We start from the raw sequence: 23,868 nt of genomic DNA, 5'->3' as shown, positions 1-23,868 counted from the left end.
CAGAGCTGCTGTGGGAGGGCTTGGGCTGGGCTGCCTGCTGTCTTGTATATGCATGCCTATGTGGCAACCTCTCTAGCATGTGGGGGTGAGGGTGGTTGGGCCCCAGGCCAGGGTGGCAGCAACACCTGGCCCAGCCTCTGTGATTGCCAGGGCTCTTTGGACAGGGGATGGTGGTGGGTGGTCTCCCAGCATTCAGAAAAAAAAAAAGATCAGAAGTCCTCAGTGGACTTGGTGTCTCCAAAGGAGTGGTTGGATGGTGAACTCTGGGCTAGAAGGCCCACACCACCCTCTGCCCACCCCTCTTTACTGTGCCAAGGCAGGTGAGCCACCCCACTGGCCTCTGGAGAGGGTAATCCTCCAGAGGATGCACCCAGGGATGCTCACCCTGTCACCCTGTCTGGGATGAACAGGAATCTTTGAGATAAACCCAGAGACACCATTGCTTGGCCTCCTGAAGTCCCTGAACACTTGGGTGTCTCGGTGGAAAGTGTCCTGTGACTTGAGACCAGTCACCAAGAGGTGTCCTGGGCCCAGGCCACTCTGTGGTTTCTCTTTAAACCTTAGTTCTTTCCATGTTGCAGATGAGAAAACCCAGGTTTGAAGCACCTTGCCTAGGACCAGCTGCGATTAAATCTCCCCTTAGGTGAGGGTCTGCGGAGTATGGGGATGGGGAACACGCCTTGGGGCCCCACCATCCCCCAGCACAGCCAGGTTCTGGGAGCTCGAGAGGAGGAGCAGCGGTTGTATTTGGCTCCACAGGGGAAACGGAAGTCAGAGAGGATGACATCTTTGACCAAGATCACTCAGGCGGGGTCGGGGGACGGGCGATGTTCGCCTTCTCCCTCCTCCCCAGCCCAGGAAAAGGGGCGCCGGCCGCCCTGGAGAGAGCAGAGGTTTGGGTGGGGGCGCAGATTCCAGGGCGCTTGGCTAGGGTGACCTGCAAAGTCCCAGAGCTGAGTTGAGAGGTGAGAGTCCCACGGGTTCCGCGTGCCCTTGGTGGCGTGGGGTGTGGCTGGGTGCGCGCGCTCACTTGTCAGAGCGAGCGGCCCCCGGGCGCGGGGGGCGACAGGGGTCGGTGCCTCGGAGAACGCGGGACCCAGTCGCGCTGGGTACCAGCCCCGGCAGAGAGAGGCGAGAGCGTACAGAGTGGGAGACGAAGGGGCGGGAGGGGGCTGCGGGCCAGGGCTCCCAACTCAGCGCCAGGGGTTGGCGAGGTTGGGGGGCCGGTCTGAGGGCGCGGGGCAGCGGGACTGATCCGGCGAGAAGGCTCAGCCCGCGCCGCTGTCTGCGCCGTCGGGGAGCACTGGGTCGCCCCTCCCGCGGGGTCCCGGCGGGGCGGCGCCAGGCAGCGGTGACGTGCACTGGGGAAGTGCCGCGCGAGCGGCCGGAGCACTGAGTCGCCCCCGGCGCGGCGCCTGGCAGCGAGGCGGGCAGAGGCGCGCGGCGACCGAGCGGCAGCAGGTAGGCATGGCCCGATGCTCCGCGGCTCCGGGACCGGGAGTCTCCCAGCCGCCCCGGTGCTGAGTCTGCGTCCGGCCTGGGGGCGACCTGGGGGTCCGCGCTTTTTGCCTTTCACCCTTCTGGTTCGGGGGCACGCCGGGCACATACGAGCCCCCCACCTCCGGCGGCCCTCACTGAGGAGCCCAGGGAGCCAGCCGCACCCCCTTTGAGCCCTCGGACCTGGGTTGTGCGACCTCGACTTCCCCGGTTCCTCCGGGCGCCCCTCCGTCGAGCGACCCTCGGGGGCTGGGCACCGCCAGGAGGCGGCTCTGTGGGGTGGAGGAGCGGGTTCCGGGTATAAATAGCTCAGTTCGCTGCGTACGGCCTGGGCGCGCCGGCTATATTTGGTGGAGCTAACGCCTGGCCCGGGCCCCTTCCCGGGGGGGAAACGGGGAGCACGTATTCTCCCGGCCGGGGGGGTGGGGTGGGGTGGTGGTGCCCGAGGGCTCACCTCCTTCCTCTTCTCACGCCGCCCTAAACACTCACCAACCCACACCTGCCCTCAGGCAATGGGTTCTGATGGAGACTCTGGGTAGAGAAATGGGGAACCCGCTCCAGGATCAGACTGGACTCCCCAAGCTCACTTCACCCCCCTCCCAGGTCCTGGGCTCTGGGAAAACCAGGTGGGGCCTCGGGGCCTTGGTTTATTTATCTGAAAAGTGGATTGACAACTCACCCACCTGGATGCTGGCCCAGGCCAATGGCCAGCAGGCCTGTGAATGGGAGGGAAGCAGTGGGGGTCATGGCCGCCAGGCAGGGGCAGGAAGTGCTGCCTGGATTCTGGGTGAGGGGCAGGCACAGCCCCTGGGGTCAAAGTGCTTCTCTGTCCCAGAGGCACTAGGCTATACATCCAGAGGTGCTTGGGACGACAGGATCACTCTGTGATGAACACGGCCAGGCTGAGTGGTCCGCAGGACAGCTGATGGCAGCCGGACCCATGGCCTTTATGCAACCCAGGTCAGAGAGGTTTGTCCAAAGTCAAGAGGAGGAGTGGGTGTCGTGAGGGTTGGAGGGTTCTGGGGTCCAGCATTTCATTCTGAAGGCCCAGGAAGTGTTCGGCTGTCAGATGGGTGCTGGGAGGGACGGGCAGATGGAGGAATGTGTCCTGGAGGATGGACTCAGCCCCTTGACTGATGGACAGAGGCTTGGGCTCAGCTTAAGGAGTTGCTCCCATGGTGGGAGGTCTGCCCCCAAGGGGCTCTGAGGATGGCGGTGGCAGTGCCCAGACAGGTGTGGCACCTTCCTGCCCAGTCTGTGGTATAGTCAGTGCCTAGGTTGGATATTGAGAGGCCCTATCCCAAGGCAGGCTCTGTAATGACCCCATGTGACCTTGGGCAGGACCTGATACCCAGAAGGCAACTCAGCTCTCACTCACTACAGCTGGACACCTCTGCTTGAAGGGCAGCAAGGAGGGGCAGGCGTTCATGCTCCTCAGGAAACTGACCAGGGAGACCGTGTGGAACAGGGTCTGTGGGGTCCCACTCACTGGCTGGTGGTGTCTGCAGAACAAGGCTGGCTTGCTCCAGGGCAGGACTCGCAGGGACCTAGCAGGTGTGCAGGGGGCCAGTGCCGCCCCTTCGAGGTGAGGAGCCCAGTAGAGCGACCCCAGGGCCTCCCGTGGCCCTTCTGGGAGGAAGCCAGTGGAGAAGACAGCCACGCAGAGCCATCAGACCATTGGACGCGCCTCCGGATCAGGCGGGATCAGGCCTCCGGCGAGTCGGGCACTGGGCCCGGACGCAGGGGCGGGCGGGGCGGGGCGGGGCGGGAGCGGACAAGGCCTGGGGCTCCTGCCGGCGTCGTCTCGGCGAGCGCAGACCTCCCGGCTTCGTGCGAGGAAGCCGGTCACGGAGACCCAGCGTTCTCAGTCAATGTTTCGAGCGCCGGGCCGCGCCCACTTGGCCCAGCTCCAACGCGCGGACAGTGAAGAGTGCCTCGCCCGGGGGGAACCACGGGGTCCCCTTTGGCGCTCTGGGATGTCCAGTGCGGCTTAGGGGTTCGTTGACCCTGGTGGCCTTACGTGTTGGCCTTGCGCTCTGGCCAATACGGTAGCGGACAGGGAGGGCTTCTACTCCAGGCAATACGGCAGCGGCTCCTCCCTTGGCGCGGTCACGTCCCCCACGTCCCGCGCGCTGCCTGGCAGCGGGGCTGGGGCGGGGCCGCCCTGAGCATCCTCTCTTCCCACCCCCACCCGCCCCCGGCGCCCCCCAGGGTCGGCCGGATTCCCACCTGCCCAGCCGGAAGCTGAAATAGGAAGGATCATCCATCCTGCTCCCTGGGGTGGAGATTGGGGTGGGGGTGGGGGATGGCCGGGGTTCCACTTCCCCCTCCCCAACCGTTCTGATCTCCTCAGCCAACTCCCCCACCTTCTATTTGCTCCAAAGCCCCCAGGTGGTGGTGGTGGGAGCTAGGAACCCAGTTTTGGTGGAAGGGTCCCTTCCTTGCTGGTGGGGCTTGCTGACACAGAGATCACCTTCTGGGCCTTGGTCTTAGGTACAGTTTAGGTCGGGGGCGGGGGTGGGGGGGGGCGGCGGCGCTGCAGGGAGTTGAGTGGGACAAGGTGGCCACGTGGATGGGCAGCCCAGGCAGGGCCAGGCTGGACAGGGTTGGGTCCAGACCTGAGGGGGGTTAGCTTGGGCCTGCTCAGCTACCTTCAGGCCCCTCCTCATTGCCCTCTGAGCTTCCTAGAGGAGGGGGCCCCCCAACAAGGTAAATAAAAAAACATCCCCGGGGCAACTCTCGAATGGCCTTCTTGTCATAACTGGGTGATGGAGGTGGAGAATGACTCAGAGCTAGGGGCTGGCCTGGGCGGCAGTGTCCAGTCTGGTGAATGAGACCATTGTTTCCACCCCACTGGCCCCTACAAGACATGAGCCTATAGGAGAGCTTGTGGGAGCACTGGGCATGTGCGTGGTCAGAGAAAGTGGGGTGGAGGGCCCAGCAGGCTCAGAAGGCCTGGATTAGACTTTCACCCACTGCCCAGCTTCCACCTCCCCAGAAAAAGCCCCAGGCACCTCCCTCCAGTCACAGCTCCAAACACCGATGAGGGCAGGGCTGAGATGTGTCCTGTCCCGCCTCTTGGAAAGGAGACAGGCACTCTGATCAGAGTGTCCTGAATCCTCTGGTTACCTGTGCACAACAGGAACTGCAGGCAAAAGAAGAAGGGGAGCCCCTCCCTCCTCCAGAGGGTACAGCCACCCCTATGGGTTTCAGGGGCCTTGAAGCCTGAGGAGTCAGGAGATAGCCTCACTGGGCTGTTTCCCTGTTACTCAGGCATGTCTTCCAAGCCTCCTGGTGCGGGAAGAGTCAGGAAGGAATGTAATTGCCCCTTTCTTGCCCCGCCCACCTGGAGCTGGTCTCCAAGGACTAGAGGTCCAGTTAGGTAACTGGCCAGGCTGGAAAGTGCACCGACTAAGCACGTGGGACAGGCCACAGGCTCTGGGGCTGGAGGCCCCCTACACTGAATGCCCCTTTCCTGGTTCATGGCCTGGACTGAGGTGGGTGAGGGAATTGCCAGTACAGAGGCCTAAGGGGCAGCAAGCCTGTGGCTGGAATGGAGTGGCAGAAGGGGCCCAGGAGGTGGTGAGGCCACCAGGACATGGTCAGGGCTGGCTCTGAGGTGGGGGCGTGGGGTCAGGTTGGGAACACGCTGGTATGAGGTTTGCACTAGCTCTTTGGGTGCAGATGTAGGGTTGGGGGTGAGGCTGGGCACTCTCGCCACCAAGGACACTCAAAGCCGGTGAATGTAGGCAGAGAAGGGGGCCACGGAAAGAGGGGTGATGCAGAAGTTTGGAGCCTCACCCCAGCTAGGACCCTCACCCAGATAGCCAGTTGGCCCCTGAGGCAGCAGCTGGCAGGGGCCCCTGATGTAGGAGGGCATGAGGGATGGGTCATTCAGAGGGATCTCTGTACACGTACCTCTTTGGGCCAGGACCTGGGGGCACCCCCTGGAGCCTCACCTGACCCAGAAGTGGGCACACATACCCACCTGGGAGATCAGCTTTCCGAGGCCTGGAGGGCGGGTTATTTCTGGGCTGGGAACGTGGTTTACGTGCTTCCCTGTGAGAGTAAATGTCACTGAAAGGACAGCCGGCCGGCATGTGCTAACAGATGTGCTGGTGCCACCTCCCTCTGCATTGTGCTGAGGGTCCCCGACCAGTCCCTGAGGGGGCCGCTCCTCCCACTCTAGGTTTCCCTTGGCGTATCAGCCAGCCTGTGCCCCAGCCTGCCTCCTCCACAGGACAGGCTAGGCTGATGAGGCCATTTTGCTCTTGGAAATTTTAGCTGACCCCACCCCCCGCCATAAATACACAGAGCACTTCTGGGTGAAATCCCTTTGCCCCCAATCTAGAGACCCCTGCTCTCCATCTTCCCCTGCTTGCACACCCTTCCCCATTGCAAATTGAAGTTCACTAGAAATCTCCCTTTGAGAACCATCTGGTGTGGGGAACAGGGTGGGGGTCATCTCAGTGTGGCTGCAACCTGGGCTGGGGGGTTAGCCGGGAGAAAGCAGTGTCTCTGGGGTGTTCAGGGGATGGTGGGAGAGATGACCACACAGGACCTTGACCCAGGCATGTGAGATGGCCCCCTCCTTGTGTGAGCCTTGACCCCTACAGGTCCTGGAACATACTGTACCCTCCTGCCTCTGGGCCTTGGCACCTGTCCCTCTGTCTCCTCACCCTCCCCGATGCTCTTTCTCCTCAAGATCCTGGAGGCCTCCAGGGAGGACCCAGCCCTGGTGGGCAGAGAATAGGGCTTCAAAGGTTGTGGTGCCCATGATTCCCCTGGTGCCCCAGGTCTGGCTGGTGGAACCAGGGAGATCTTAGATGGAGGCCCTGTCTTATACCTGTGGGTTTGTAAGTGTCCAGCTATTCCTAATTGCTCACCCCCCACACACTCTCCTCTTTGGCCTCCACATGATCCGTTTGATTTACTTTACAAAGCTCATAACCCCAAACAAGCCAGGATACTGAGGACAACCAATCCCGCAGTGTCCCCGTGACCACAATCACGACCACTGTCCGGGGTCCTGGGTCAGGGAGTCCTGTGTTTTCTGCCTTAGTGTCATCGCATCGCAGAGCATTCACATTCCTACGAATATACTTAGTTGTTTTTTGTTTAGTATCAGTCAGCTGCGTGTACCTTAGAGACCCTTTAAACTTAATGCTCACAAGGGGAAGGGCAGAGGCTCAGCCTCCACGGCCTCCAGTGAGTTTGGGATGGCATTTGTCCACCTGTCTCCTACCAGGCTCAGGCATGTGGCCATGTGACCCACGGCAGGGCTCTGGAGAACCTGGGGTGGTCCACTCTGAAGCTGTGCTCAGACTGTCGGGGCGCAGGGGCCCTTGTCTTTCCTCCAGTCCTGTCCCAGGTTCTGTGTGGCCTCAGATGCAGAGGTGGCCACCCAGGGGGCTGTGCTGGGTCACGGGGCTGTGCCTGCATTTGCAGGAGGATGAGGGCTCCCTTGACAAGGGTGCCCCCGTGCACCTTTTGGCTGTGTCCCCAGATGGCTGCATGGCTCTTGCCCTCAGACATACCCTCCATCCTGTTCACTGAAGTCCAGGTGTCTTCTGAGCACTGGGGTCTGAGTGCAGGGAGAGGTGAGGGCTTCTCTTGGGTTTCCCAGTGGCGCCTGTGGCCCTGGCCCAGCTGAGAACCAGCGCAGGCTCTGAAAGTGGACCTCTGGCCCAGTCTGTGGGTGACGGCAGGGCTGCTGTTCTGCTCCAGTGGGCTGTATCTGCCTTGTCATCACCCTGATAGCCAGCTGGCTCCTGGGGTCCAACCATCAAAGGGTGGTGCTCAGACAGCAGCTCCTGCTTGTAATCATCTACAAAGCCCCTAACCCTGCCCCCGCCCAGACACCCTCTGAATCAAAGCCCAGGATCCCCCCCTCCTCCACTGCTGGATCACAACCTGGATACCCCTTCCCCATACTGAATCAGAGTCCAGATCCCTCCAGACTACTGAATCAGGGTCCCTGGAGGGCACAGCCCCTGTGGCCAGGGTGCTGGGGGGCAGGCTGGAGGTGGGGGTGGGTGGGTCTTATTCTCCACATTCTTTTGCTCTGCACATTGAAGCTGTGCTCTGACAGGCTGGGCACAGAGGCCCTTGTCCTCACTCCAGAGTCCTGTCCCAGGTTCTGTGGAGCCTCTGATGCAGGACTGGCCACCTGGAGGGCTGTGCCAGGTCAACAAGGATCCGAGGAAAAGGGGAAAGGGGTGGAGCCACGACAGATTACGATACCCAGGCGGGCGGGCTGATAGGAGGGCGGCTAGGAGGGCGGTGGTGCTGCCTGTGCAGCTCCCCTGGTCAGGAGGTCCTTGGGTGTCACGCAGGTGGAGTATTTACACCACGGAATCGGCAGATACTACATATCAGGGCTTCCTCCACCAGGGAGCTGGCTTATAGCTCACCACGGGTGGGGAGACAAGGAGCTTCAGTGGGCAGCGAGTGGCTGGATCCAGCAAGCCCTCCCTTCCCCACGCCTGCAGCATAGAGGCCTACTCTGTCCTTGGAACAGCCTCTGTCAGGTGAGGCTGATTTCTGGGATTTGGGGATTTCTGGAGCGAGGATCAGGGACGGGTTGGGGATGAAAATGGGCGGGGAGGGGAGGATCTTCAGGTGGAAATCAAGTTCCTGGGCCTCAAATGAGCTAAGTTCCTGGGGTTTAAAAGAGGGAAGTTGACCCCAGGCTTCCGCGGGTTTGGGGCTGACAGTGGGTGTGGCCAGCTTCCACTGGGGAGCCTGGGGGCTGCAATGGTTTGCTCTGGTGGGTTGGATGGAAGCGTGTTCTTCCTGCCGTTCCCTCACCAGAAGAGTTAAACTCCAGCAGCCGGACAGAGGTAGGTGGGTGATAACAGGATGGGACAAGTCAGGGCCAGCACAGTGACCCTCAGCTGCCCCGTCTGCTCCCCCACTCAGTCCCTGCACAGCACAGCCTTGTGTGTGCCTCCTCAGACTCTCACTTCTGGTGCAGTGCAATCAGAGTGGGAAGGACGGGGAAGCCCTGTCCTCCTGGGAGTGGGAGAGCAAGGCTGGCCACATCTAGACTGAGGTCTCGAGGGACAGCACCGCAGACCGAGCCCCAGGCCCCCACCAGGCCTGGCTTCACTGCCTGAGGTGCTGGCGGCTAGAACCACGCAGCTTCCTGACACAAGGTCAGGCGGGAGGCCAGAGCACAGCTGATTTCCCCACTGGGGTCTGCCCTCCTCAAGAGGTAACCTGAGACCTGGCTGAGCCCAAAAAAGCCACTGCCCTTTAGAGCTAGTTGTGTGGGAGCAGGCCAGGCCTGCGCAGGGGAGGGAGGAGGAGCTGCAGCTCTGGTCACCCCACACCCTGCTGCCCTGCACCCAGCGCAGGTGAGGGGCAGAGGCAGGGCTCTCAGGTATCATCAGGCGGCGGCCCAGCCCAGAGCTGAGCTCCTACTGGGGGCTAGGGCCTGAAGGAAGGGGCAGCCCTTCCGGGTGCCTGCCCTCAGCTACATCTGTGTCCCCATGCTGCTGGGCTGCAGCTGGGTGACTGACAACTGAGTCAGCCTGGCTTCCTCTTTCTCAGGACGCAGAATCAGCCCTCCTGGCCATGGGAGGGGCAGTGATCGACGAGGGCCCGACCGGCATCAAGGCCCCGGATGGGGGCTGGGGCTGGGCCATCCTTTGGGGCTGTTTCGTCATCACGGGCTTCTCCTACGCCTTCCCCAAGGCGGTCAGCGTCTTCTTCAAGGAACTCATGCGAGAGTTTGGGATAGGCTACAGTGACACAGCCTGGATCTCCTCCATCCTGCTGGCCATGCTGTATGGGACAGGTGAGCAGGGGCTGTCGTGCCAGGTGACCACCTCTGCAAGTTCACCAAGTTCATTTCTGGGCAAAAAGCCCTGGGGGCTGGGGGCTGGGTGGTGCATCCAAGTGTCCGCAGCCCTGGTTCCCCAGAGACAGCTGGTGGGAAGCCCTCGAGGGTGCCATGGTCTCCAGAGGGCAGGTTGGCACGGCCAAAGCTGTCTGAGACCCTGTCCAGAGGGCCGTATCTGCACAGCTGTGCTGGATCCCAGAGCCGTCCTCGCTGCCTGCACAGACCAGTCAGGAGAGATGCCTGGGGACCGTTGCTTTACTTAGGAAGACACGCGAATGTGGTCCCCTGTGTCTCCTGCGCCGGGATGAAGGGGCATCGGGGAGGGGCAGGTCTCCCTGGGCCTGGACAGCCTCGGTCCCGTGCCTTAGCTGCTGTCCCTCACCTGCCAGGCCCACTCTGCAGCGTGTGTGTGAATCGCTTTGGCTGCCGGCCAGTCATGCTTGCGGGCGGCCTCTTGGCGTCCCTGGGCATGGTGTCTGCGTCCTTCTGTGGAAGCATCATCCAGCTCTACCTCACCACAGGGGTCCTTACTGGTGAGTGAGGCCCCGCCAGGAGTGGAGTGGCCGGGTGGCAGTGGTTCCTGTTGAAGAGATAGGGCCTCCCGGGGGAGGCCAGCTGTGGGGTGGCCCTGCCAGGCTCCCATCTGTCCCTTGCTCCCCGTCTCTCCCGGACACGTGGGCTGGTGTCGGGGACACGCTGAGTCCCCTCACTTGGATGCCTCAGGTCCACACAAGAATCGTTCAGGCGGGTGCCCGTGCCTGGGAGAACCTGGGCCGGGACACCTGCACTCACCTGCCTGCTCCCCTCCAGGCTTGGGTTTGGCGCTCAACTTCCAGCCCTCACTCATCATGCTCAACCGCTACTTCAACAAGCGGCGCCCCATGGCCAACGGGCTGGCGGCAGCAGGCAGCCCGGTGTTCCTGTGCGCCCTGTCCCCGCTGGGGCAGGTGCTGCAGGACCACTATGGATGGCGGGGCGGCTTCCTCATCCTGGGTGGCCTGCTGCTCAATTGCTGCGTGTGTGCCGCGCTCATGCGGCCCCTGGAGGCGCCCCGGCAGAGTTCAGGTTCGGGGCCTGCACCCCAGCGGCCGCCCCGGCGGCTGTTGGACCTGAGCGTCTTCAGGGACCGTGGCTTCGTCATCTATGCCCTGGCCGCCTCCATCATGGTGCTGGGGCTCTTTGTACCACCTGTGTTTGTGGTGAGCTATGCCAAGGACCTGGGGGTGCCCGACACTCAGGCGGCCTTCCTGCTCACCATCCTGGGCTTCGTCGACATCTTTGCTAGGCCCACCGCTGGCTTCATCACGGGGCTCAAGAAGGTGCGGCCCTACTCTGTCTACCTCTTCAGCTTTGCCATGTTCTTCAACGGCTTCGCTGACCTCACGGGGTCCACTGCCAGCAACTACGGTGGGCTGGTGGTCTTCTGCATCTTCTTCGGCATCTCCTATGGCATGGTGGGGGCCCTGCAGTTCGAGGTGCTCATGGCCATCGTGGGCACCCAGAAGTTCTCCAGCGCCATTGGCCTCGTGCTGCTGCTGGAGGCCATAGCTGTGCTCATTGGGCCGCCGTCCGGAGGTGAGTGCTGGGGGTTGGCAGCAGGGGCGTGAGCGGCCTCACCTCCCTGGGCCTGGCTAGGCCCTTGGGCAGTTTTCACAGCTGCTCTTCCTGGGAAGGGGACTCACCATGGGGAGCTCTTAGCTGGAAAGGCCTCCACCACCTCTCCCAGCCCTGTGTAGCCAGGTCACCATGTACCTCTGCACATGGGCAGCTGACCTCAGTGGGGGAACACAGCCTCTTATACATCCCAGGACCCACTTGGTTTCATTGTGGGAGGAAGCCCATGGGCCTGAGCTGTGGTGATGGCTCTAGGGTGGAGTCCTGGTCCTTCTTTCTGGCTGTCCCCACACCCCGGGGACACTCAGAGCTGAGGCCAGGGTTGGCTTTTGTTACACTGGACTTTTATTTTTTGATAGCTGAGAAGATAGGGGTTGGGGACGTGAGACTAGTGTGGCCAAGGCCCTGCCAAGTCTCTGCACCTGGGTTTGGGTCTCTCCAGCCAACCCTGTAGGCCCTCTACCTCCCACTTGACCTTGGGCCTCTTGCTCTTCTTGCCTGGGGTGGGGAGGCAGGGTTCTGGTGTGAAGAGGTGCCTGAACTGGGGTCCCAGGGTCCTTCTGGAGTCCAGGTGGTTCCTGTGAGGGCCACTGTGGCAACAGGCAGCAGGGTCAGACCCCTCAGGAGGCCTTGGATGAGGCCCCCATTCAAGGCTCTGCTCTAAACCCTTGTCAGATCCACTCTGCTTTAGCCTCTGGGTCTCTGCTGCCTGGGGCGGGGTTGGGGGGTGGTGGGTGGTGAGGGTGGCTACCTCAAGGGTCACAGGCTATCCTGGTGACTGGGGGTGGGGTTTTGGCGGAAGCTGCAGCCCTGGGCTGACCCTGTCTCCCTGCACTGCAGGCAAGCTCCTGGATGCGACGCACGTCTACCAGTACGTGTTTATCCTGGCGGGGGCCGAGGTGCTGGCCTCCTCCCTTGTGCTGGTGCTGGGTAACTTCTTCTGCATTAGGAAGAGGCCCGAGACGGCCACGGAGGAGGAGCGCCACAAGCCCCCGGAGGATGTCAGGGTGGACTCCCGGGAGGTGGAGCAGTTCCTGAAGACAGAGCCTGAGAAGAACGGGGAGGTGGTTCACACCCCGGAAACGAGCGTCTGAGCCCAGGGAGGACGGCAGGGGTGCAGGGAACCGGACAGAGACCGTCAACGCTCGTATTTATTTCACAAACAGGACCAGCTTGGGCGGGGCCTTCGGCTCTGCGCCGGCTGCCCGGGCAGTGGATCATCACCCGATCAGTGTTTTTCAGGGGAAGGTGGCGGGGTGGGAACGTGTCATTCCGAGGCGGATCTGTGGTGAAGCCAAGCCGCGAGGTTATGAGCCGTCTGCACCAGGGAACCCACCTGCTGACCCCAGGGAGCCCAGTGCCCACCGCTGGGCTCAAGGACCCAGAGACCCGACGCTTTGGAGACAACACGACTTTAATCAGGGGGCGGGGCCGGGGACAGCTACGGAGCGGGCACTGCCACAACAGGCCTCCCCATGTGCCCATGAGTGCCCTGTCCTACCGGGTCTCCTGTGTGCCCCAGCCCACCCCTTTTGAGTGTCTTAGTGGACAAAGCTCCCTCCTTCGCCTCTGAAAGGTTTGAGATAAACCTGCTCGCTCTTAGGGACAGCGGTCTAACCGTTGACCCCAAATCTCTTTCTCAAAAGACAGCCTGCTTATTTTTACAAATTGGTTTCAGTCCTCAGCAGCCACGTCAGCCTTCTAAGTACTGCTCGTTCTGGACCCTGTCCTGCTGGACCTCAAACGGCTCAGCGTGTTCACACAGCACCCTGGTGGTCGGCAGGGAAGGGGCCACACTGCGGGGATGTGGACACCTAGGCTGGGATGTACATGTGGTTTCTGTTCACTGGTGTGTGTTTGAAGAAAATGATCTGCCTGCTTTTGTTTATTCACCCCTTGGTTAGCTGACAGTCATCCCACGTGGTCAGTGCCCAGGGCTGGTGTCTGGTCCCTGTCCTTTTGGAACAGCCCTGCTCAGCCTTGCCCTGGGTACCTCACACCCACCTGCCCTTGTGGCCAGCGGTGGCCTGTGTGGCTGGGAGCCCGGTCAGAGGCCGCTGGGGCCGCCTCAGTAGGTGGTGCGTCGAGGGCGCTGGGGACGGCAGCGGGCACCCTGGCGGGCCGCGTGCAGCCGGAGAGATGCCACATCCCTGCTCCTCTGAAACGAAAAGCAAGCAAGAGCTCACGTCCTGGGCCCCCCTCCCCAAGAGGTGTTGCCCTAAGGGGGCTGCTGGCTCCCTCCTCCATCTGCCCCTTGAGCTCTATGAGGGGGCTGGGCGCCTGCCTGCAGCACCCTGCCCCATCTCATCCTTTCTGTCCTTCTCCTCTGCCAGGGGCCTGAGCTGTGGGCAGTGCTAGCAGCTGCAAAAGTCAGGTGGTAGCCCTGCATCCACGGACCTCACCCTGTGCAAGGTGGGCCAGGCAGGGGCCAGCCCCTGGGAGAGCTGAGCCACGAGCACCCAACTTGTCAGCCCCACCTGTGGTCTCTGAACTGGAGGGGAACAGGAAAAGGCCACAAGTGGGTGGCCTGCTTGTGCCCTTCCCCCAACCCCCTCCCAAGCCCTCATCACGACACCCCCTTCTCTCCTGGCAAGAGCTCGGCCTGGCTGTCGCCAGTCATTCAGTTTTCTTGGGTCTCTTGGAACCAGCTGTGGGGATGACCAGGGCCCCTGTATTCCACACCACCACCCCTTCACTCTCACCTGAAGCTGCCTCACTCGTCCCCACTCCCTACTGGGACTCTCTACAGCCACACTGGGTATACCGTTCAGTGACTGAGATGGTGTGGGAGTCCCTCCCCTGGGGGTGGGACCCACGGCTGGTCTGGTGCTGGATCCATGCAACCCAGGGTGCACCTGAGGCCCCCTGCCCCTACATCAGCTGGTTAAAGCATGCAGGGGCTCTGCCCAGATTGGAGACTGACCTGCAGTCTAACCCTAACCCTGGGGAGAAGGTGACCAGACAGTTTGGTCTGCCTGGTTTTCTGGTTCCAGATGTTTCCAGCTGTGCCCAAGACACAGTGAAAGAAAACTTCCTGTCCTCAGGAAGCTGTGGCTGCCAAGGGCCAATGGCCCTAAAAGCAGTTAGGAGAGTGGTCAGCGCTCTGGAATGAACAGGGCTCTCCCTAGTCCTCCAGACGTCCCACCGGAGGAGGCTCACACCCAGCTTCCCATGAAGACACAGATGCCTGTGCTAAGCCCACTCTCACAAGCCGTTAGCACCTCCTTGGAGGACACATACACATCAGCCTAAATCAGAAGTGGGGGGTACATGAGCCAGGCGCCCTGGGGCACTACCCAGCCCTGCCAGAACTTGGGGCACCTGCCATCCTGTGTGGAGAACACCCTGGCACACACGTGCAGGCCCCCACTGGGAAAGCCTGGCAGGAAGGCAGCCCCTGCTGCCAGTGACTGCCCAAGGGTTCTGCCAATGGCAGTCTGGGAGGCGGCTCCCTAGACCTGCAGGGCCCCCTCAAGGTTCCCCCCAAAGGACACTCCCCTGTAACCCTAAACACTCTTGCAAACAGCGGTGCCAAGGGGTGTGCTGCTTTCATAGCTCCCAGCCAGTGGGGGTGGGCATGGTCCCTAGGAGGAGCTCCAAGCACCCCATTCAGAGGCGACAGGGCCTGGGGGCAGGTGGCAGGTGGCGGCTTGGACCCAGAGCTTGCTCTCCCGAGCATGGAGCCTGTCAGGCAGGTCAGGGGGTAGAGTTCTCCATGTTGGGAAGACAGAGGTGGTGAGGGGGCTGGAGAACAGGGCAGGCAGACTCTGAGTGAAAGGGGCCAGGGTCCCTGTTCTGCCTGTGACCTCCCTCCTGGCAGGAGAACAAGAGGTGGTTCAGGGTTCACCTCATCACCATTTCAGCTGAGTCCAAGTGTCAGCAGGCTTAGGGGAGGAGGGGGAACCCATAAAGAAGAGCTCAGGCTCTTTCACATCCTCAGGGACCACCTGGCACAAGCCTGGCACACCTGGCTTGTGAGCAGTAAACACAAACCAGTGGCAGCTGGGAGATCCACCTGCCCCACCCGTTTACCATGCATGCGGGTGGCGTCACTAATTTCCCTGGAGTACACGCAAAGCTGGCATACTCCGCTCAGGACAAGTGGGTGTGGACCAGAAGGTGCTTAGTTACCACACATCTATGGGAACACATCTGTGGTCCCAGTTCAACAGGGAGGGACTTTCCTGCGGGGCCACACCTTCTCACTCGGCTCTGCCTGGAGCTCCCAGGGCTAGTAGGGGTGTCCTGGTCTCCAACAACTCCAGGGGCAGGGGGAAGCGGAGGCCATGAGCCCAACAGCTGGAGAGACGATGCCCTCTTCCAACACTGCCTGCCTAGAAGGGACAGCCCCTGGGGCGTGAGGGATGCAGACTGGTGCTTACACTGGGATGGTGACTGCTGGGCCCAAGCCCCTGGGTCCCAGCAGGGGCCCCCCTGGGAGCCCTTTCATGGGTACCATGAGCACCCTCCACGGGCAGTAGGAACAAGGCTACGGGCCAAACACCATGCTCTTCACTCCCCAGAGAACACAAGGTGAGTGGCAGCACGCCCTTCCCACAGAGGTGGTTAAAGCAGGAGACTGGCGTGTGCGCACGGCCCACACCGGCAGCAGCTCAGCCACATCCCCGCCACAGCCCAGAGGCTCATCCCACCTGCTCCTGATCAGCTTACAAAAGTACATCAACAGGCTTCCAAAGGACAGACACGAATGCCCAGTCTCAGAAAATTAGTTTCACAAAGTTAATCTACACAAATCAAAACTCAAAACTGATGAAATAAAGACCACATGGCAGGGGCAGGGAAGAAAGGCAGAAGTCGTCATGAATTTATTATTTACATGGTGGTTAAGGACACAAATACAGTGGTCATACAAAAGCGCAGTTCAGAGACTGGCCGCTGATACACAGGTTGATACAGACATTCCAACTATGTTTCCTGCAAGTCAGGATGGGGAGTTAAATACGGGGGGGCGGGGGGGACACAACTGTCCACAACCACACTGCTGAGGACTCGGGGTTGGAGTCCACTTCTAAAATGCCATCTGGCAATTTCAGGTGAAAACCTGGATGCAGAACATCGGGGCCGCAGCTGCTAACAGCTCTCCAGGAGGGGGACGCCCACCTCTGAGGAAGGCACTGGGCCACGATGAAAGCCCCCAACTCACTCCAACCAACCCGAGCTCCCTTTACACTCCCAGAAACACAGCCCCACCTGGCCAAGTGTCCATACCCTGAAACACTTACAGAGTAGCCAGCTCAGGATTCAGAAAGAAGCAACCAGCTGCATTCTGTGCCATCAACACAGCAGTTGGGGCATCCTAGGACCAGTGTCCCTGTGCTGGGACTTTGGGGGCAGGAAGGGAAAACACAGACATGGACACCTTTCAGGTCCCTAGCTTCCTACCAGTGCCTGTTTCTAAACAGAATGCACTGCAGGGCAATGACGGGGAGAAATGTGGAAGTACCTATGAACATATATATTGCACCTCACTTCCAGAGACGGAGGCTCCTGTCTACCGGCCGCCACTACCAGCTGGTGCTTCTGTTGCTGCTGCTGCAAAGCGAGGGAGGGTGTCTCAGGAACCCACCTGGAGCCTGGTTGCCCCGGAGGGTCTTTCTGGGGAGACTCGGCCCTGCTCTGCCTCTTGGCCTCTGTGGGGTCACTATGTCTCAGGGAAGGTCACAAAAGCGTGTTATCTTTCACTCTCCTGGACCTCAGGTCGTCAGAGTCACTTGTTTCTTGGCACTTCAGAGTGGATTCCCTTGGGCCCGCTGGCCTTTCTGGGCAATGCTGGCACACAGGGTGGACACCACAGCCCTTGGTTTTGAGCAGAGATGTTAACCCAGACTGGGGGCCAACCTGCACTGGTAGTATCAACAGCCTATTTAGAAAATCTCCCAAGTTCGAAAGCACTGGGGCAACCACCACCAACATAACCAAACATGACTCCACGGAGGAGCCCAAGTCTCTGCTTGAAATCCTCTCCCGAGGGATCAGCAACATGACGCGAAGCCGTGGCTTCTGCAGTCTTCAGGCTCGGCTTCCTTCTCGTTGTGTCTGGGAAGGTCAGATCCATGGGCTGCTCTGTCGGGAAGCACCCGCTGCGCCTGTGCGTGTGGCCAGCACTTTCTAACTGCCCTGATGATTCAAGAATCCCAGCGGGTCTGCAGTGAGCAGGCATTTCAGTTTACAGTGGGGAAGGGAGCGTGACAGCCAAAACTAGATTAATGAAGTCACGAGACACACGGCACACGGACACACACGTTACTTACACACGCGTATATACGTGATAGAATTTCTGATGAGAAAATCCCTTCTCCACAGTGGACCACATAACAAACCACGAGACGCAGACCACAGAAACCCACGTGTGCTCTGCTCCCTGCCTCGCTCCTACACAAACTCCACACCAGCACCTGCTTCAGAATTCTTTAAGTCAGCATCTTTAAGACCGCAAAAACAGACATGAAAGAAACAATAAAAAGACAGATTTCTTTACACAGATTTAAGCCAATAATTTTTAGCAAAATGATACAAAACTGTCTTAACCAAGTAGAAGATCGGTAGTTACAGTAGACTCGGCAGGGACACGGGTGCGCCACCACGGAGGGGACTGAAAGGCTCTTGGATGGGAGTTTGATTCTCTCTGCAACCGTCTCACTGCTTTCTTCCCAGCCCCGCTAGAACCGAGTTCATGGGGGCTCAGTGCAGCCCCGGCGATGGCAGCGCTTGGAGTCTGTCCGGTTGGGTTTGTGTTTTGTTTCCCCCATGGGCGTCGCTGGGTGGGTGGCCTGGAGAGCTCCCGGTGTTAACATTTCGGTTCTAGACCGGGGGCGTGTCACTAGTAACAGAGTAGATCAGCCATGCATTGTCTGCCCTCAGCAAAAAGGAGAGTTCTCATCGGTGCACGACAGACTGCAGACCACTGGACGCCACCCGACCGGGAATCTGTCGGAGCCAAAGCACAGGAGAAGGTCAGCGTGAGGCCAGAGGAGTGGAGCCGGTCAGGCTTGAGCACAAAACACCAGTGACAGCGCCCGGGGAGGAGGAAGGACAGATGCCGCCTAGCCCTTTGGACATGTGCCCCCAGCCGCTCTGGAAGGTCCCTTGAGGCCAGGACACGTGCAGCAGAAAGAGTGACAGGAAGACGGGGAAGGAAGAAGAGCCATGCAGGCAAGGAGGCCGCGGAGCCGTGAGCTCATGATCAGTCAGACCGGACGGAGTCCAAGCGGGCAAGAGATGCCCAGCGCCCCCTTCCTAGAGAGTAGCCTGGTGTTCCGAAATAAAGGACCAGGCCCCGAGTGGGCACCGGGACTCCACTTGGGGGAAGACGTGAAAAGCACTTCCCATCAAGATGTCCCCAAAGAGTGCAGTCACGTTACAACTACAGCCGGTCTGCCCTGCGGTGCCGAGTGGACAGAAGCTGCAAGCCCTCAGCTGGGAGGAGCCACAAGAGTTGCCACCGAGAGGGGAGCTGGGCTTGGGAGGCCCAGCCATGCACCAATGGCAGGGAGCAGGCGGCTGTGGCTGATGGGTTAATACAGACGACAGCGTGGACAAGATGCTGGGCAGAGACCAAGTTCAAAAAGAAAAGCAAACGAGGACAGAAATCAATGCTAAAGGAAGAGAGACGACAAAGCCAGGACAGCAGAGACCATCAGGAGTGTCTCACGCAGCGAGAGCGCAAGAGCCCCCACCAAGCGCGGCCCCCCACAGCCAGCAAAATACAATACACGTCCGGCGACCAACCTGGGGCCACAAGGCCCCGAGCCTTCTGGGGCCAATGGAGCCGAGACCGGGCTCCTGCTCCCCATGCCAGCTCCTGACTAGAGACCACGGCGAGGGCCAAAGGCCAACAGAAAGGATTCTGGGGTCACCCCAGACTGCACAGCCCACTGTAACTGCACAGCCCACTGTAGCTGCTCTGGAATCCATGTAAGGAGACGACCTGGGCCGGGCCCTGGCTCTACCTGGGGCACCTGGCATGCAAGCCCGACCCCCTGCGTGCTCCCTCAGGCCGGCGAGTGGGCGGCAGCTCCCACCCGGCCCGGCGCCTGCCGAGGAGCCCCGCCGTGAGCACACTCACCCAGTGCTGCCTTCCGACGGGGAGACGTGCAGCTACTTGCCGTGATGTTCGAAAGGAATGCTATTCTGAGGTGGGGGGAAAAGACAGCTGTTGGTAAGGGTTCCACTGGCTGGACCAGCACGTAAGGCCCTCCTGTTTCCACAAGTGCTGCCTTGCCTCAACCAGGTCCAGGACCCCTGGCTGGGACTGCTCGAGGGGATCCCGGGACCACACAAGGAACTGGGTCCCACCTTTCCAGAGTGGCCCCTGGACATGTGGCCGCTGCTCCTCGAGGATGGATCCATCAGGGAGGCCAATGAGGGAGATCCTTCCCAACTCCTCAAGCAGTAAGAGAACTGGATGCCCAGACAGCAGCCCCTCCACAGGGTCTTGGCATCAGGGGCTCCTGAGGCTTGTGCTCGGGAGGTGGAGAGGACACCACCTCCCCGTGACACAAGGACTGACATACGGAGAAGGACAGGGCTGCGGACCTCACTTGGAGCCAGAATTAAAACAAGCTAGCCCACCTGAAGGAAAAACTGGCACCACGGGTCAGTATTATGTTCTATTAACAGCACTGGATGAAGAAGACACTTCTCACAAAGAGAAACATCACACACAGGTTCAGCCACCAGAAGCCTTTCAGTCTCCATGACACTCCAGCAACAGAGGCCAGATTCGCAGGCTGGGGTCGGGGATACGGGGACTGCAGTCCCTGGAGAAGGACAAGGGGGTGAGGAGTGGTGGCTAGGGCAAGGGACCTGTATGTCACGTCCTCCCACCCCCAGCTGGAGAGGGTCGGCAGGGCCGTCCCCCAAGCAGGCAGGGGGACTCCAGGCACTTGTATGCTGACGATGAGCTACCTCCTTGGCCTGGGTACACGGATGCAGGATGCAACCTCCCCTTGTGGAAGAGGAAGCTGGTAAGAAGAGGCCGCGGTCTGTGCACATGTGGCGCTGCCCCCTGGATCACTGTGTCACTGGCCCTATTCCTGATTGCATCTTTTGGCGGGGGTTCGGGGGGTGGGGGGTGTGAATGGAGGCCAGTCATAAAAGCTGGAGCAACTCTGATCACACCCTTGGTGGACAGCAGTCTTTCAGAGTCTCTTAAGGAAGAGCACCTGGGGGATGATCAGGAAAACCTGAAGGAGAGAGCTGTCCAGCTGCCCTCAACATGAAGATCATAAGGAAACTCCCAGGGTAACTAGAGTGCTTCTTTTGGAAGGGACACACACAAATTGAATCTCTTCAGAGACCGGCCCCCCCCACCCCAGTGTTCAGGCCCGTTTCTTTGAAGGGAAAGCAGAGAGAACCAGAGGGCGAAGACATGCAATTGTGATGGAAAGACTTTACAGGAAAGGTCCTGAAGCTGTGTGTTGTCCACGTTCAGGGGTCATGGGCTGAATGAAGATGGACACAAGGTGGTGAAGAGGCTGGATTAAAACCCATAACTGCCTGGCACTCTCAGGACTCTCAGCCTCTTCCACTTTCCTCAATGATCCTCAAAGCAAAACACATTTTCTTGTGTTAAAAAAGAAGTTAGCCTGCCCCTTCCTCAGTCCTTGCTAGCTGAGGTGTTCTGGAGTCCTCTACCAGGCCCTCCTGGCCAGGCATGGTGAACACCTCCAGGGACCTGCTCCCAACTGCTAGCTCATGCATTCCAGGGGTTGTGGGAAGAAACCTGTTAAGCCCCTTCTGTGCCCTGTGGTGACAGAGGACGATTGTGGGGCTGGGAGCCCTAAGAGGCCCAATCTCATTACTGACCCACTGAGCCACACAATTTGAACTACCCGCATCTTCAGTCTCTTAGAGAAAGTTACCATATAAGAAAAACCCATTTCTAATAGACTTGCTAGTAAATTACTAGTAAATTTGGCAGAAACATTATTTCACTTGATTAAAGTGTGCCTGGGCACACCTTGTTCCTTTGCCACAAGACCGGCTGGATGCCACAGGACTGAGGTTCTGGGAGTTCTCACAAAATGCTCGACCCACCAAATTCACCAACATTGTACGCCCACAGCCCAGAAAGCACGAGGAGGGCAGGACGCAAAGTGTAAACGTGAGGCATAGTGGTGAAGCACAGGGCCGCTGCCCCAGCACGTGGCCGGGACCTGGGCTTCGGACATTCCTCAACCCGCCACCTACCCACTGAGTAGACACCAGGGGGTAGTCCCAGTCCCCACAGGACACTGGCTGAAGCAGGAGAAATGGTCCACGTCAGTTGTTCCTGACCCGTACGCCCCTAGTGCCCTGACTTCAGGAGGAGACCCTGAAGCGACTTGAGGAAAAATGTCCGCATGTGGGCAAAGAGCTGCTCTGCTGAGGGAGGCACGGTAGCAAGCACAGAAGGACAGCAAGGAAAGCCACAGTGGGAAGAGGACATGGGGGGAAAGGGGCCTGGGATCAGGCCCTGCACCTCTGAGCACACTTGCCTTGCCAGACAGAAGACAAACATCAGAAGGGGCACCAGAAGACAGGAACCCTCGCCCCAAAGCACACTGCCAAGCGCTGGGCTCTAGAAGGCCTCTGCCCATAAACTAAACAGTGATGGCCGGCAATATGCCACCCCTGCCACCCCCCGCGCCCCCGGCACTCTTCTGGGGGAACACCTGGTCAACAAGATCGAGGACAGAGTCTCCAAGGCTGGATGTGCCCACAACAAATGGTGTGAGCAGGCTAGAAGCACCAGCCTGCACAGGGAAGATGGCCAAGGCTCCAAGGCTGCCCGGGGGCTGGGAGCCACGTGGAGGGCAGCAGGAGAGACAAGGCCCCGTGGCACGTCCCAGCCTAGCACAGCCTGAGGGGAGGGGTGTAGAGCCCTCACCCCACACAGCTCATCAAGGAGGCTCTCAACCAAGGGGCCAAGCTGCATCAAGGGGTACAACGTTACCCCATCAGTTAAAACACCCCAATATGGGAAGAAAGGGAAGGAAGGAAAGAAGGAATGACTATGAAACTATGACCTCACTTTGTTTGGAGCCCATTAAGACCAGACCAAACATGAAGTCAGAGGCCCGCAGCACCCGGCCTGGGCAAGCTCAGGTGCTGGCCCACGGGGCGCGTACCTGTGAGGTGGACATGCGGGAGGTATCTTGCCGGCCCGTGAGGTCGGATGAGGAGATGTTGACCGGGGCACCGCGGTGCAGCCGCATACTCACTTTCCGCTCTCTTTCCATGCCGGACACGGGCCTAGGAGAGGTGTTCGCTGGAGGAGAGGGAGACAGGGCAAGCGTGAGGCCTCGGAATGCAACCCCACACTCCAGCACAGGGTCTCTCCCTGAAAACCATGTCTACCAAGCACCCTCAGCTGCCTCAGTTTCAGGCACAGGACAGCTTACCGCACCCTAAGGGTAGGCCGGCACCACGGGCTGATCCCCGGGAGTAAAGCACAAGGAGTCTAGTGGAGGCTGGCTGGGGCCTCTGCCTACACTGCCTGTCTCAACAGGCAAGGAAGAGGCTAAATGTTGTGTCATGAGACCAAGAGGCAAAGCAACAGAGCTCACAGGGAACACAATCCTTCAACAGGCCCACTTCTGAGAAATAGATATTCTGGAAGGCACTATCCCAGGTGGTTCCCCGGCGTGTCTAATTTCGGAGTAAGAAACGAACAGAACGAGGACGCGCACGCTTCACCCACGAGGCACACCGCCCAGACCCCATGAGGTCACACACTGGAGTGTCCAGAGCAAGCGACACACAAAATAGAACCCTGCTGCCTACAGCGCGGGAACCACTCACCAGTGTGTGAGGTAGGGGTGAGGGGGGTGGGAGGAGCCACCTCCTGTGTCCCCCTCAGCCGGCCCGAGGCCGTGGAAGGGAGGCCGCGGGTGGCTGGATTTCGGGAGTGTCTCAACCGCTCCTCTCGGTCCCGGCGTTCCCGCTCAGCATCGTCAGCTGCCCGGCTGGCTCCCTATGGAGGAAAGAGGGCGACACCAGAACTGAACTGGTTTGGTAAAAAAGTACCTGAGGCCCTTGGCCACCACTCGAAAAAACACGGGGGCATGTGCAACAGTCCCCCTGAAGTCTGCAGCCTCTGACAAGTCAGGCGTTCCTCCCTCCAGGGGCACACTTGACCCGTCCCACGACCGAGGGGGAGCGGAACCGGGCTTGTCTCCTTTCCCAGCAGAGGAAATCTCCACCCAGTTGCATTCTCACTCCTCAGAACCCAACCATCAACAGCACCTGGCGGCCCTCTTCTCTGCAATTATTCACGTGGGGACAGGAACCAGCCTAGGTCAGAGGTGGCCCAACGTGGCGACAGCCGGGGGAAGGCGCCCATGTGACAGGCAGATCAGCTGAAGGGTCCAACCAGAGCCCAGACACCTGGCTCGGGCCCATGTCCTGCTGGTGCGCATGAGACGAGGCTGGCAGCCAGGCTCGTCCCGGGTGGCGAGGCAGTGGGCACCACCTCAGCTAAACTAGCTGCTCCCAGAACAGTTAGTCGACACTTTCAGTGAGTATCAAACCAGAAGCACAGGGACACTGGATTTTAAGTGGTGACGCCAGGGTACCTGTCCTAGGAGAGCTTATGTCCTAAACACCAGCGCCGTAAGTCAAGAGTCTGCAAACTGCAGCCCATGGGCCAAATGCAGCCACACTCATTCGTGCAAATAGTTTTCTTGGCACAGTCATGCCTGCTCACTGACGCACTGCTTTGGCGGCTCTCCAGTTACACACAACACAGAGTTGAGCGGTCACAATGCCATACAGATGGCAGAGAGAAAACCATTTATTGTCTGGCCTTTTATACAAGAGGTTTGCCGAATCCCTGTGAGGGGTGACGATGTAAGAACAAAAAATTTGTTACAGTAACTCTGACAGGAAGTGCACCCTGATGTGCAGAC

The 23,868-nt window shown here is 59.9% G+C and overlaps 2 protein-coding genes across 14 annotated transcripts in view; one reads left to right on the top strand and one right to left on the bottom strand.

Annotated features, from left to right (window-relative positions):
* The first annotated feature begins 814 nt into the window (after positions 1 to 814).
* Positions 815 to 12,849, top strand: SLC16A3 (solute carrier family 16 member 3). Of its 7 annotated transcripts, none has more exons than XM_010816461.4 (6): positions 815 to 965; positions 7,891 to 8,027; positions 9,052 to 9,298; positions 9,733 to 9,876; positions 10,154 to 10,918; positions 11,798 to 12,849. In XM_010816461.4, exons 3-6 carry the CDS (start codon positions 9,076 to 9,078, stop codon positions 12,049 to 12,051), a joined length of 1,386 nt encoding a protein of 461 aa, XP_010814763.1. In that variant the 5' UTR covers positions 815 to 965; positions 7,891 to 8,027; positions 9,052 to 9,075; the 3' UTR covers positions 12,052 to 12,849. The 7 variants fall into 7 exon arrangements, with proteins under 7 accessions (XP_010814763.1, XP_024835658.1, XP_010814764.1 ...); XM_024979889.2 differs by lacking the exon at positions 815 to 965 and adding an exon at positions 1,384 to 1,461 and having other exon boundaries at positions 7,833 to 8,027; NM_001109980.3 differs by lacking the exon at positions 815 to 965 and adding an exon at positions 1,433 to 1,461.
* Positions 12,091 to 23,868, bottom strand: part of CSNK1D (casein kinase 1 delta) — a 37,802-nt gene continuing 26,024 nt past the window's right edge. For 4 of the 7 annotated variants that reach the window (XM_059878079.1, XM_059878077.1, XM_059878076.1 and 1 more), the window contains 3 exons: positions 22,763 to 22,934; positions 22,090 to 22,229; positions 19,115 to 19,737 (listed from right to left, as the gene is read on the bottom strand). In XM_059878079.1, the coding sequence (XP_059734062.1) occupies positions 19,591 to 19,737; positions 22,090 to 22,229; positions 22,763 to 22,934 (459 nt within the window). In that variant the 3' untranslated portion in view covers positions 19,115 to 19,590. 7 annotated transcript variants of the gene reach the window in all.

Source organism: Bos taurus, chromosome 19, assembly GCF_002263795.3.
Source record: "Bos taurus isolate L1 Dominette 01449 registration number 42190680 breed Hereford chromosome 19, ARS-UCD2.0, whole genome shotgun sequence".
NCBI classification, from domain to species: Eukaryota; Metazoa; Chordata; class Mammalia; order Artiodactyla; family Bovidae; genus Bos; species Bos taurus.
The sequence above is the reverse complement of the archived record's forward strand: the minus strand, read 5'-3'. Positions and strand labels throughout refer to the sequence as shown.

Bases quoted from the DNA above. Each gene is read 5' to 3' on its own strand.
- SLC16A3 (XM_059877890.1), top strand. From the start codon at position 4,962: ATGCCCCTTTCCTGGTTCATGGCCTGGACTGAG. The intron at 9,299-9,732 runs GTGAGCAGGGGC...CTCACCTGCCAG, and splicing joins GGCCATGCTGTATGGGACAG to GCCCACTCTGCAGCGTGTGT. The intron at 9,877-10,153 runs GTGAGTGAGGCC...GCTCCCCTCCAG, and splicing joins CACCACAGGGGTCCTTACTG to GCTTGGGTTTGGCGCTCAAC.